This window comes from Brachyistius frenatus, unplaced genomic scaffold (genome assembly GCF_029030835.1).
Source record: "Brachyistius frenatus isolate BFR_SWC_R1_liver_20210118 unplaced genomic scaffold, ASM2903083v1 Contig_55, whole genome shotgun sequence".
Classification (NCBI taxonomy): Eukaryota; Metazoa; Chordata; class Actinopteri; family Embiotocidae; genus Brachyistius; species Brachyistius frenatus.
The window spans coordinates 281,860-296,879 of record NW_027210654.1 but is presented as its reverse complement, the minus strand read 5'-3'; the positions used below and the strand labels follow the sequence as shown (position 1 = coordinate 296,879).

Genomic DNA, 15,020 nt, shown 5'->3' with positions numbered 1-15,020 from the left:
ACAAATCATTCCACATTTAGGCAGTCACAGCAAACGCAAAGCTAAATGATTAAATTACGGCAATAGAACCCTCACACTCAAACCTTTGTCTCCCACTAAGCTGGTGCCAGCGCAGCATGGATTAGATTAAATAAAACAAAACCTTCTCCATTGGTGATAAGCTTCTTGTACAATGTAGGAGCAGTGCTCATTTATCACACAGGTAGACATCAGATTGCACAGATGCATTCTTGGAATCTGTGTTATTGGAGGTCAGCAAGACATTTACCTGACAGTGCCTGCCTCCGTGCAATGTCTGCAGTTGACAATGTCTGTGGTAATGGGCATCAATAATGCAGAACCTTGACCGAATAAAAAAAAAACTCTCGCCAAGACTTTCCTCACAGCACTGAGCCATATGCAGCACTCACTGCTCCCGCCACACACAACAAACTTGCGTGATGTACAGTGTGGGTTGAGGACTGAGGTCTATGCCACTGTGCGATATGCATTGCTCTTGTAAACAGAATGTCAGACCCATACAGTACATACTTATTCACTCTACGTTCTCAGCCATTCAAGTCAAGCCTGACAATAAAGGAAACACAAAATATATCTTCTCTTTTTCCTCTTCTAGTTGTTATGGTAGTAGGGATTCACCAATCTGATCTCATATCAGGGTCAATAGTGACCTTATTAAGTAGATCAGGTATTGGCCAGACATGACAGATTTACATTGAATGCAGTTACTTTTGCTGTCACTGTAATGTCATGGTAAAATGAGGTCTACCGACTATCTGTTTTTTAGTCCCTCAACGATCTCTGGAGACTCTTCAAACATGACAAACAACAGCACCAGTCATTCCACCAAAGCTCAATTTAAATGAAAAAGACAATGACAACCCTTCACTGTTGAAAAAATGAAGCTAACACAGAAGAGCCAAAAGCTGCAGTTCCTCAAAAGGCCTCTTGATGCTGGCTCCAAAAGCGAGTCAATCTCCAATGTCAAAAATCCCGACTTTACAGCAGAAATAAACATTTTACATCCCAGTCCAAAAGCAGTTTTAGTCTCCAGAACAAATTTCCCTGTTCATGACAACCGTAATGGAGGGTGAATATTTATGTAACTCACCCATTTAAATTGTATTTAAGCCTAAACATATTCATAATTAAGCGTGGGGCTGCTTTGAGTGACATGTGGGTGCCATCCCAGTTGACTAACTGCCTTTCAGCCATAGATTGTCAGCCAAAGCCATGCAGACAGAGACTCTCCAAAGCACTTGTTTCAGCAATGAGGCTTCATTCGACCCACCTCAGCTTTACCCACACAGCACCTCTGCCCATTTTTGGATTATCCAAGAGTCTGGCACTGCTAAGATGGTGACATCTGGAGATATCCACACTGAGCTATAAAACCGCTCTTAAGCAAACCTATGGGTGACGTCACTGAGGCTACGTCCATTTTTTTTTATACAGCCTATGGTAATTCCTCTTCTCCCTATACCCACACCTCCTGTCGGTCTTTACTGTAACTATTGAATAGAGGCAAAAATACAGAAAAAGCTTAAAGAATGAAAAAAAAACCAACAACAACAACTTGGGACTTTGGCAACCTGTTCACTTTTTGTTTCCTTCCAAAAAAAAAAAGTTTTTAATCATGACGATGTTGGTACTTTAACAAGTAGCGTTATTTTAACCCAAACCAAGTACACAATCAATTCATTAATTTTCAACCAAACCTAAACTATTGTAGATGTACAACTCATTTTTGAATGAACACTGGTATAGGAGTAATATTGGCAGATACCCCTAATATAGATATTGGAGTCAGTATTGAGCACCAAAAAGTCAAACTGAGCATCTCCAAGATAACACACAATCTTTCTATCTTTTAGTGTCTCTCTTCATGCCATTCCAAAGGGCAGGTCACGCTTTTCTTCTTACATTCTCTCCATTTGCCCCCCCCCCCCCCAACAACCTTCAAACGAACACTAGCACACGTTGCCCTTTTCGAAGCTGTACAGTACTATATTTTTTCTCACCCATTTGTGCCCCGTAGCCATCTACTCTGCACTACAGGCTAGAGTACATGCACACCTCATTCCCCTCCTGCCACCCCAACATTTTCTCACTTCTGCCCTCTAACCATCTGACAATTATTTTTCATCAAGCTGACCTCTCATCAGCAGTATACAACTTCCTGTCTCTCATATGGATGCCCTTTACTTATTTGCGGTAAAGCTTACAGGGGCACAAGCAAAACAACAACCTCACACACTGGCATTTGTTTACACACTCCCATCTTTTTCTGCCTCTGTGCTTCTCGGTCCTTCTCAAGTTTCTCATCTTTGTCTCACCTAACTTTCCTGATCTTAAAGTCATGTTCTGTGAAAATGTCCTCAGCATTACAGTTTGTCCTGACTTGGGATGCAGGGTAATATCGGCATGCCAATGGTGTGAGCCAATAAAGGCTTTAAAATGAAACATCGGCCAGAAACAAACATTTTTGCCAATATAACAGGCTGATAAAATCATGCTTTAATTAAAGCTAAATGCTCGGTGCATATCTAAATGCTTCGTCGAAATGCTTGATCGCGAGGTGTTTTTAAGAGTCCGAAATAACATAGTTGCTATTTGCAATGATTTCTCAGCGTTGGTCATGTGAGGAAGAGCCACATTGCGTTCTTTTAACAACAAATTGAACTAAACTAAATTGAATAAAAACTGTCGCCTAATCATTAGAGTAAATTCGTAAAGAGCAAAGAGAATACATATGTGCATCTTGGTGTCTGCAATCAGCCAAAAGACTTATCTGGATATCAAATATAGGCAAAGAAATCCAATATTGTGCATCCCTTGTTGTTTGTGTGCCACTCATAGTAATGTCTCGTGCCTGTTTTAAACATCTCTTCTACATCTACGGGAGAGCTCCTTTCCTTCCTCTCCTTGCTCTTGTTCTTTCTGCTTAATCCCATTTTTTAAAAAGGAAAAAAAAAAGAAAAGTGTGGCATACACAGCCCCTTCTCTCCTACAATGCGTCAGATACATGCTAGGACTGTAGAGAAGATAGGACTGCAGGGATGTTGCTGAGACACATCCATTTGATATCAGAGCGACCACAGAGCATAAATCTTAACGCTGCAGGCATGTTATAGCTCCAAAGCATGTCATCAGAAGCAACAAATATGAGAATCTGTGCGGCGGGGAATCTGGATACTGAAAGTCCAATCCAACATTTAGCACAAAACAGGCTGGTACGCAAACAACTTTACACAATTAGATATGTAAATAAGAAATAATCCGCACGAACATGCACATGCAGCCACACATGTTCTCAATCGCATTGAAAATAAAGCCTTATCACCACAGGCATTTTTCTTTTCTTTTTTTAATACTGAATTGAATACAAGCAGACAGCTTTTTTTTTTTTGTGAAATTGTTTTCTACTTAAACAAACAGCCCCTCAGTCACAAATTACAAACAAAAATGAGATCGGGTCTCTTCTCAATTCATTTCACATCACAAGGGGAATATGCAAATATAGTTGGTGGAGAGGGTGAGGGGGGCAAGTAGGAAAGGGGAAATTGGATTAAAGACAGCATGAGGCGAGATGCTGACTATGAGACAGAGACAGGAAGAGAGAAGAGGGCGGAGGAGAGAAAGAGAGAGTGCAGAGGAAGGTTCCCTGACAAAACAGGCTGAGAAGAGGTGATTACCAAAAACTGAAAGCCACTCTGCCCACAGACACCTAAAGGAGAGGGAGAAACCACTCCAATATCCCCCACTTCAACTCACAAAGGACTGCACCACTAGTTCAATACTCCTCCTAAACCGTCAAATACCATTAACAGGTTCCTACTCAGGTGCAAAGAAAGGGATTCTTCGGGTGGGACAACCAAAAGCAAAAATTCCCCACTGCAAATCTAAACTGACATCCTCTGTGGGCCAGCGAAAATCCTTTACAGGAGGAGCTGTAGAGGTCCCTCACTCCCTCTCCACAAAACAACACCACATAACCAGTCTGTGAGTCATGAGTCATGGCCTACTTCCGTTGCTTTTACCTTTTTTTCACTTTAGTGCTGGTTTGATACACAGAGGCTATGTCAGAAAAATATCATTGTTTTCTCTGGGGATTTTTGATGTACTGAATATAGTTTAGAAAGTAAATATTTCTCTAACATTGGAAGGGAATCTGGAGATAGGAAGAATGCTTTCATTGAACCCTGAGCAGGAACAAACTCCCTAAACAAACAAGGTGATACTACTATATGCTAAATCTGATGCATCGCAGTGGGAGTAGCAGTGTCAAAGCTTGTCAGGGGATTTTGAAATCCTGTCTATGTACATGCAGTAAAGTCCCAATTAGATCCCAGCCTCCTAAAATGCCTCTGAATACGCAAATAAAATGACATTCATTTGAGGGACACAACAGACTTTTCTTATAAAGCTAAAGAAAGTTTGAGCAAAGTATAATTAAAAGAAAATAAGTGAAAACATTTGTTTTGTTTAACAAAAGAGAAAGTAATTCCTAACTTTTAGGGTGTAATTAAGAAGTAAGTGGACTGATGAATCACAGCGCTGTGATGGTAATGTGTAATACAAGGATATTACTCCAGCAATGAGCAAGAGTAATAAACTAGCCCAAGCTGGTTCAAGAATGGAAGCAGTCAAATGTGAAAATATGTTGCATGCTTACATTAACTGATCAATTACTGCAGAAAACACCAATCACAACAATGACTAATTATATGAGATGTGATGGAAGCAGCAGATTTCAGAGTTATGGTAAATTATTTTAATCATATTCATGAGAATCAACAACATTTGGTATGTCTAGGCCTCTATGTCTTCTTGGATGACAAACTGTGGCCAAATGCTTGATCCTGATAGTGAAACATTTTGATGTGGGACGATATGCTTCACTCATTATAACAAGATTAAAGCAACGAGCCACGAAGGGGGCTCAGTGCTCAAACATGTCACGTCTTAGACCCATGGGTGGGGCAAAATAACAAGTTTTGGGTACGCACATACTCTCTCAGGTGCAGAAAGTGTGTCAGTGAGGACGGACCCCACACTGAATAGTCAATAGCTGCTGTACCATCTCCCTCTCAGAAATAGCCACTTTTCAAACTAGACTTCTAAATCTCCATTTGAACAGCAATAATAGCAGCTCTTCTGATGGCTCCAGTCACAACGCTGTACCCACAGAAAGTGCATTAACATATGAAAGCCTCGCGCAGGCTCATTAGCATTTCATGCCCATATTAAGTGCTCAATTAATGCATTCAGTATACATTTAGTAAATCTGAATCCACCAATTAATGGCACTATGTCCTTTTGCACGCACGGACTGTGACCTTTGTATAGAAAACTAATCACACATTTACCCGTGCACTGCCAGTAATTGTACTAGATGTAACTGTTGTAGTGAGAGCAGTAGCAGCAGTATTGGTGTTGCAGAAGAAGAGGGTCAGAGGCTAGATTTTCTTCATCAGTATTAGTATGATAGAATGAAAGTTTTAATATACACAATTTGAGGACCAAATGAAGACGTAGTGAGTGGATTCCCTCCAGTGATGATGCAAGAAGAACAACTTGTACTATTGCGAAGGTACAGGCAGGACTTTACCTTTGTCTCTGAGAAGCTTGGTCAGCCCTGGTCCTGCTTTCTAAGGCCAAGCAGCCGCAGTGGTTTGTGTTGGAGTGTACCTATTATTTTGTCCAACCCATGCGTATGAATACTTAAATCAATATTTTTAAGGTTAGCACTGAATGCTAGGTTGTTTGAATTCGGCTGCTGTCTGTTTGACATTCAGCAGGTGACTGTCAGCGCTGCAAACAGCTCTGTGCCACAGAGTTCACCGTGGTAAAAGTCAGGATGATGCAACACAGGGGGCCTCATTAAAACTGTTGTTATTGCACCTGGGGTCAAATTTTATATGACCAGCAGCCTCATACTTACATACAAAGAAAATGTTCAAAGACAGATATATATATAAAACATAATATAAAACATCACCTGTGATGTGTCCACGAGCTCACCTCTTTATCTCTGAGACTGAGCACGGATTTATTATTGTACCCAACCCAACGCACATTGAAAAAAAAACCCAGTTAAATCTCTAAAAATATAAACAAAAAACACAGCAAAAATGGACTCATTCAATATGAGACACGTAAATGCGAGGACTGGGGGTGAGACAGACAGAAGAAAGGCCTGTCCTCGCAGACTCCCGTCAGGATTCTGTCTGGAAAGCTGTAGTCACAGGATAAATGCCTTTGATCAGGAGAGGAGAGTTTTGCAGGTGAGAGAGGTAAAATGGAGAAAGGTATCTGAATATCTGTCTGACAAGAGCAGATGAATTCTGTTACGCATCTGCGAACCAAAAAAAGAAAGTGAGATTTCTGACTATTTTTGCTCTCTCTGGAAAACCTCCAGATTCCCCTTTTGCAAGAATGTGTCCCAATCAGGCATGCAATTACCATCTAGCACATGCTGCTCAATGTAGCAGCGGCAGGCAATTCAGATGAAAACAGTGCACACCGTTTCCTGCACACTGTGTGGCTCAATTAAAAAGTCAATCATTTAGATTCCTTGTTTTTTACTTTCATTTTCTTGTTTTTGAGCTTTGAGTGGAACTTTTGGAGCTGCAAAAAAAAAAACTCGAACAACTGATAGACACAAGTTGTACCTTCTCAAAGTATTTTGAGAGGTTTCCTGACTGTGGCAGTACTATACTTCAAATCCCTGGGACTAGGGAGTGAATGAGAGGAGGATTAGAGGGGTAATGCCAGTAGATGAGAGTGAGAGGGTCGCAGTGGTTTGCCACTCTGCAAGGATTAGCTCTGAAAACAACTTCACATCCGCAAACTATGTCAATCAAGGACATAATTTAACCAGTCTAAAAAGACCTTCATGCACAACCTGAATAACGCATTTTCTCCCTGCTGCAAATGAGCTACTGTTCAATAATTTGTATATATTTTGTGCATTTTGAAATAAATTGGACCGATATTAGAATACATTAAAAATATCTCCACGCTGGATGCGTCATTATTGGTGAATATATTTCAGGTATGTGGATGGATGGTAGTGAAGCGCACCTGTGGAATGAGCCTATACTCTGCGGCTACACAGACTGGCCTGTATGAATGTGATCGATAAGCCAGGCCTGTTGAGGGGGCTCCACTGGTGAAGGGTGAAGTGTCCAGATGGCGGCACAGTTTTACCATGTGCATGTAATGCGCAGCGTTCCATTAAAACAGGGCATCATCACCACAATGTAAATTATTGCTGGGGAAAAGGGTGGGAGGGAGGGTGGGTGCATGGTCTGGTTAAAGTGCGGATTAAGAGAGGAATATTCAACACACCTCGTTTATCCTGGATCTTAACAGTGAGCTCCACGAAAGGTTCTGTCTCCCTATCCAGCTTCCTGGTTATTGTGATATCTCCACTGTCGCGACCAACGGTGACCGGGGAGCTCTCTGACTCCGGGTAAATCAACTCATAGCCGGATGACTGAAACCTGGTGGGACTCAGGCTCATTATGACCGAGCCGATGTTGGCATCTTCAGACACGTTGAGGGAAAGCACGGCGCCGGGGTCAAGTAATGCCCTCGGCGACCGTCCTGCCTTCGCTGACGCCGTTAGGTCAGCAGTACGCGTCGCCCACCGCTGTGGAGTGATATTAACCACAACAGCTTTACTGGTCAGGGGGGGCCATCCGTGGTCTCTGGCATAAACATAGAATTTGACTTCAGAGGGGAGCCCCAGGATAGAGTCAACCAACAAAACTTCGCCTGTTTTTGGGACAACATAGAAACTGCCATTTTTGGGGATGGAGATGTACGTCAACTCTGCGTTCTTTCCGCTGTCCGCGTCGACAGCCTCCAACCTGTAAACTACACTGCGAAGAGCAGCGGTATCTTCTAAACTTATGTGAATGCTGTCTTCACTGCGAAAAGTCGGTTCGTGGTCGTTGGTATCCAAAACGTCCACTTTTACCGACGCAACGTCGAAGATAACGGACTCCGATACGCAGGTCTGGCAGCACAGACCCATGCTCAGCAGGTATTCTGAGCGAGCCTCTCTGTCTAAAACCCTGGAAGTTTTGAGCAATATATTTCCCCGCTTGTGGTGGGCGAAGGCGCGGAAATCTTCGCTGCCGTTTCCGTACAGTTTTAAGTGCATCCCGGAGACCGGGCACCATTTTTGCGCGTTGATGCGCCTCACCGGAATGCTCAGTCCATTTACTTTCGAAGCCGCTGGCGAGTTCTCAAAAACATGCCCGTGAAAGAAAGGCAGTCGCTCCTGTGTTTGATATCCATCAGCCGGCGTCAGAAAGCAGCATAAAAAAACACCCCAAATCATGTTGGTGGCAAGTTCTGTACCTCCAAGCGACTCAGGGTGGTTGGTCGAAAATCATTAAAAAAGAAAAGAGAAACACTTGTGAAACATTTCCTTCATAGTTATCCACGGCACGATCCTTCCAGACGAGCCCTCTGAACTTTAAGCTTTTTCATCCTGGCAGATCCGTCTCTTGGCTCCATGCAGCAACGTGCAGGCAGTCCACAGCGCTGCAGGCAGTTTGTTGTAGTCGTACCCAGCGTTCAGCACCAGAGCACCGGACAGCGCCAAGCGCGGGGGCGTGGCGGCGCACGGGGACGGAGCTCTTGGGTGAACCCCACCCTGTGTGATGGTCTGGAGCCTCAAACCTCTTCACGGCAGCTGAACCTGTGCACACGCAGCATGTGCCCTCCCAGCTGTGCGACATATAAATCCGCTCTCAGCATAAAGAAGTGTTGATGGAAGGAAAATCACTCATGCTTCCTGTCCAAAGACAGTCGAGTGAACACATATGTTCCTTTTCCCAGCCCCGCTATATTTGGAATACAACCAATACAGTCTGCCAGGAATGGTTCCAGTGGAGCAGTCAGAGGTGCATTGCTTAAGAGCACTTCTGCATTAGTTGCTAAAGCAGGAATTATTCATGCACTACATTCATTTCCCTGAGGAACTGAACCCAAAAACCTCTGTTCACAAGTCTCTGAACTTTAGGGTGCTGTTCCCAGACTGCACTGCATTTGTAAGATCCCGTGTTCCCTCAATCACATGATTCATTTCTAGCATCCCTATGAATGCAAATATCAGGATCTGGACTGTTAAACTGTGTACAACATGATGATTAAAGACAGCCTACGCTGAGTAACTCCATATGTCTTTACAGCCAATGTTACACCAGAGTTCTAATTAACATTGTCACCCTGGTTGCTCTTCCTTTTCCCTTCCCACTCTGCTATCCTGCCAAGCACCCAGAGCACTCTAAACCTAATCTGTAGGTGGCTAATTCCCACAAATTGCACACTTCCAATTCCCCTCACCTCTCCGTATGTGATGACTAAATATTACATGGACAGAAAAGCCTTGAATCGTCAAAAAAGATAAGGATGTTAACTTTGTACCTTGAGATGAAGAGGATCAACATTCATATGCACTGGGGAGAGCAATGTTATACTGGATATGCAATACAATGCCATTACAATGTTACTCTGCTCCTTGTACTGTCAGCAACATCTGCATTCAGTTTGAAAATTCATCAAAGCTCCCGCTGAAAGATTCTTATCAGTTTCAAACCACAATCCATCATTACAATTTTAGCCAAATCCACTCTCTGCGGTAAACTGTTCTTTTCAGGCAATAACTCGGGTAACTGGCAGCGAGCCTCCAGACAATTCTGAATCACAGCCTGCAGCTGGAGCACAAAGCTCATATTGGTTGATCATTGAATTCTTTTATGTGGCACAAGCTCCAGGCTGTGTCACCAGGACACACGAGCCATCCCACAATCACTGCTGTTCTTTTTTTTTTTTTTACAATCCCTAACCTGAGGAGGAAAAGGCATTTAAAAATATGTCCACGAAAATAACCTCAAACCATAATATGACAGGGAGCTTATTGACGGGAAATGACTGTGCGTAACACCACTGTTATTTCAATTTTTGGTGAAATTGTGATATATAAAATAGACAGTGTCTGAGAGGACCCCGTGTGCTCTATTCTGCTTTGATACTTTTCTTTGAACTTACTAAGTGCTTCATGAATGCAAATCAAGTCCTGTCTTTTATCGTGTCGTCTCACATGGTCAAATTCACTGTGACTGCCAGCATGGGAGATAGCTGTAGCAAAAAGCTAATTCAATCACGGGGCCCAGGCCAGAGTGTGAGGGATAGTTTACTTGAGGGTTGCAGCAGTTATCTACAGAGATGACATACACCACATGAAAACAACAAAGCTGTAATGAATTTGGAAAAAAAAATAAAAAATAAATCATGAAACGGTCTCATCATCCCTCTTCTCCAACAGATAACTGAGAGCTTCGGGGCATTAAAGCCAGAAAAAAAAAAACTCACACCGAAGACAGCAGCCAGCAAACATTAGAAAGCCTCATGCTTACATAATGAATAATTGACCGAATCCATTCCCTTCACTCAAACAGAGGCAGACGAAGCTTCTGAAGGCAAAGGTTGTAGCCTTGAAGCATTCAAAATATCCTACCTTTGCTTCTGTGCTCCTCAGAGAGAAAGGATGATGAGATTGGAGGAAAAGGAGGACGCATAATGTAACTTGTATGTTCTGCAAGTTGCTGCTTGTCAATTATTCTTCCAGAAAAAGTGGGTTGAAAAAAACAAAACAGGAACATGATGGAAGGAAATGTTAAGAGAACTTGGCACTAACATTGGTTAATATAGGGGATTTATCCCACAGAGTAAGTAGAGTGTTTAAAATGTCTTAAAAATAGACCGTTCAGCAGAAGTCAATGAAATAATTGGCTGGAACAGGCAGGTTTATTAAAGAATGACAGGACAATTAAAATGCATGACTAAGCACCCAGCGCTCTGGTTGCTATTCATCGGCGAGTGGAACATTTATGGAAACCCTTTTCTTCGTGTTTCCCAGGAAGAGCTCCATTTCTGGAAACCCCAATGACACCTGACAGGAGTAGCAGTTCCGTGACACCATTCATTGTGGTGTTCCTGTGTATATGGGACCCTCAGGACATTTTCCCCTCATCCCAACCCGAAGGCAAAAAGCAGTTAAAGGAGCTGGATAAATATAAAGACATTTCACTCATGCGTTAGGTACGGCTAATTAGATTTGATCTGTGATCCCCTTAAGGCTCCTTCCTCCTACTGTAGTATTTAAGCTGTGCTGTCGAAACCAGAACTGTTTATTAATAGAGATATTAATTATGGAGCAATGTGTGCATCCAGGTTCAGAATTCACCTTCACAAATGATAATGCAGTGGAGCTATTGTGAGGTTCTGGAAATGTCCAAAAAAACCCACAAAAAAAAACACCTCATTACCAAGTTTCTGTTTAGCCTTTTTACTTTAAATGCCAGACCTCATAAAAGCTGACATTTGTTCATTGGAAGATTCAATAAGTTTAATAAAATGAGAACAACAAAGGTCACTTTGAAGGAAAAAGCCAAAAATAATATCATGATTAATGCATAGCCTATTGTTTTGAGGGAAACAAAATGTGCAACTTCAGGACTGGATCTTGTCTGACGAGGGATTTTTTTTTATTACATCTACATTCTGATTATTGGAGCCTGGGGTTGCCTGTGTGATAAGCTCGCTAAGAAATGATTACCGATTTGAACTGTATATCCTCATAGCACTTAACAATCTCACCTTTCTACTGGCACATTAATACGATTTCTCACATCAACAGAAACAGGAGATAGTCATTTTAGAAGAAAAGAAAATGAAAATTAGCACAGCTCAAGTGTCCCACTCACTCTGCCTAACTAAGAGGTGAGATTTTTTTTATAAAGAGGCAGCGCTGATGTTTTCTTTGATACACTGTTTACGGAGAGAGAATATCACACCGGCTGCACAATGAAATGCCTCACTTCTTTTTCTTAGTTAATTATCCCAGCATGCGCCAGCCATTAGGTAGGTTTCCATTACTCGGCCAGTTCAATGCAATGAGCTAATGGTGTAAATTCAATAATGTGCTATTTATGAGGCTGAGAGGATTATTAGAGACCCACTTGTGAAGAATATGAAGGTTTCCAAAGCAGAGTAGACTAATAATTTCTTCAGATGAGATGGTCCTGCAGCATCTTCTATATGTGATGTACAAATGGGACCAAAACCAAAGACACTCCCACCCCTCATTATCCTCGGTCAGAGCCCTGGATCCTACCGTCTGATCTTCATTCTCTGGTGATACTCAAACATACAGCTTTCTTTGCAAATCAGTTCCAATTGTCAGGAATGACTCAGAATAAAACGGATCCGTTATATCCCTCCGTCTCAATAACACTCAACCCAATCTATGTTTCCCTCTTCTTCAAATCCCATGAACGCTATTGTTTTTTGTTTTTTTTCAAGGGTACACTGTTGAGTGGCCTCTTAATAAGAGTAGCTCTAAATGGACTTTACACTCATACATCATACACCAGTACCTTCCAAAACAGGTCCGTTATTCAGGAAAAGTGCCCTGCGGTTCATCATTACTGCTATCTAGGGGGGGAGAAACTTTATAAAGTCAGTTGGGGAGCTGTTTTCCAGCAGGACCAATCATTTAATAAATAATGAGGGGGACTTTAAGCAGCTGCTGAGGACATAAATTTCACATGGCCCAGAGTTTGTTTTACAACATATTGGCTAACAAATACTGGCGTAGTTCTGCCTGTAAGGTGCCCTATATTTGGCTGGAAATAAAAACCTTAAGTTAAAAGGTATTCTTCTTTGTAGGTGTACTAAATGCGAGTCTGCTGCCATACTTTGGTTATGTTTTCAGTTTTGTTGCTGTTCATCCTGGATTATGTCAAGCATCCTTTCTTGGCATCTTCTTTCTTCTTTATCCCACCAACAAGCCATCTTCCTGCCTGCCAAAATATCTTCACTGAAGAAGTAACGTCAATAGATATCCTCCATTACAGTTCATTTTGACGCCAGAGTAAGCCCCGCCACTGTGAAGGGTCACTGGCGCCTCCACCTGTGTGTTCAGGGTACTGCATTGCTGTAAGCAGTCCTGCACCTAACATGACTGTGTAGAGAACCAAATATAGTGACAAGACAGTTAAAAGCTTAAATTGAATATCAGATAAAACTACTTCTGCAAAATGATTATTATTGTACCATACAAATAATTAAATACTGAGAGTGTAAGTATAATACAAAATTCTAAAGTGCAGAAAGTTCATGAGGAAATAAAATTCCAATCATCATATTTCAAAACTCTTAAGTGGAGAAAGTAATGTGAAAATAAAATGTAGTCCACTCTTCCATGATATGCAAATCTTCAACTGCAACCGCTATGTCTGGATACATTTCAACATCAAAATCTGTTTGTGCCAAGTTGAAGCCTCACATGTCAACTGTTGTACTGGTTCAAGAATCTGGCGAGTTCTGCCTGCCCATCAAAAATTGCATCGCAGGACTGCACAGCTACAGGGAAAATACGGCCACGAGACATTGTAATGATTCTGTAAAGTAAAAGTGTTACTGTTTAAAAATTATGTAATCTTCCTTGTCAGGTTCAATAATGATGATAAATAATCTGAAGAACATTTAGTCATCAATATTTGATTAGACTTAGTAGTAGTTGTAGCATTTCCTTGATATAATTGGTTTGAAATGTACAAGGTTTCCCTGATTAATCTCAGTATACATACTATATCATGATTCATAATTTTTTTAAGCATAATTTAGGATTTCAAATACCCTTGAGTAAAATGAATATTAAGCAGAGTTTAAAGGGGGTCAAATGAATCTGGGAGATAAAATTCCAAAAACCATTAGATATCTATCAGACTTTGATTTAAAGTGTGCCATTAATGGAGTGACAGGTGCATGTACTATTCTGCAGAAATGATTGTTGCTGCCATGTAATGCCAAGTATCTCATCTTCCCTTCATTATAAACGGTGGAATTCACACTGTCAAAATGGTTCAAAGTATGTCCTGATAAAACTTTTGATTCTTTGAGATGCAGAAATAAAAGTTACACAGTGAATATAATATTATTCCTCAGAGGTGTATTTCGCAAGGTGCATGCAACTCTCAGGGGGAAGGCAGACCTCAGCATATTTCCTGTTCTCCTTTGTGAAACCGCTGTCCACTGTGCTCCATAATGACTGCCTGCTGTATCAAGTTTGAGCAAGTACAGTAGACTGTTGGCAGGTTCATGTGTATCCCAAGGGATCACCGTTACCAGTGAATGTGGATATAGAGTCTTAGTATTTCTAGACTAGCCTGTTTTGTTACTATTGAACTACGTACTGAATTTCTAAATTTCAAAGAAATTCTATTAAATTTGGCTTTATACAACACCCAATCACAACACAAGACATCTAAGGACGTTTACGTAGTAAGATCAAGACCTTTCAATATTACAGGAAGAAACCCAACACGAGCAATTGATGCATTTGACAGTGGGGCGGAGGAAGAAACCTCAGACCGAACTAGACTCAGAGGTGGGCGGCCATCTTAATCCACAGGTTACCTTGGTCCTTCTGTTTAAGGGCATTGCATTGTTCGTGCTGCCCCATCTATTGGCCTGGCTTCCCGCCTGCTCGGGACTTGCCGAGGGAAGGCCAGATGGGGCTACGCTGGGCCTGGCCGCACCGGTTAGTGGACCCTGATTACCCACCGCAGCTAACGGGTTGTTTTTTGTGGTGCCAACCCGCACTTCCAATTCAGTAATCCTCACCTCCAGTTATGCAAAAAGACTATATTTATGGCAAATACCACTATCACTAAAGGGGGCAAAGATTTAAAAAAAAAAAAAAAAAGTATAAAGTTAGCACAAAATCTTGCTACGCTTGAGTGGAGCAGGCGTTGTGTTACAGTGGGAAATTAAGAGAAAGATTTAGTATTGGCGAGCTAAGATTTAAGGGTTAGGACAAATCCATAATCGGCAGCAACACAGTGCTTAACAACAGCAAGTTACCTGCCAGTTACAAAAATGCATTTACCTTGACGTCAGACGTAACACCCAGCACACAAAGTACAAACTGGCAT

General features: G+C 41.7%; 1 protein-coding gene across 1 annotated transcript in view; it reads right to left on the bottom strand.

Annotated features, from left to right (window-relative positions):
- The window catches only part of LOC138624772 (neural-cadherin-like), an 80,754-nt gene extending 72,032 nt beyond the window's left edge, over window positions 1-8,722 (bottom strand). Inside the window, exon 1 of the mRNA XM_069705255.1 lies at window positions 7,354-8,722. Within this exon, the coding sequence (XP_069561356.1) occupies window positions 7,354-8,353 (1,000 nt within the window). The 5' untranslated portion in view covers window positions 8,354-8,722. The remainder of the gene's footprint in view (window positions 1-7,353) is intronic.
- Window positions 8,723-15,020: the final 6,298 nt, after the last annotated feature.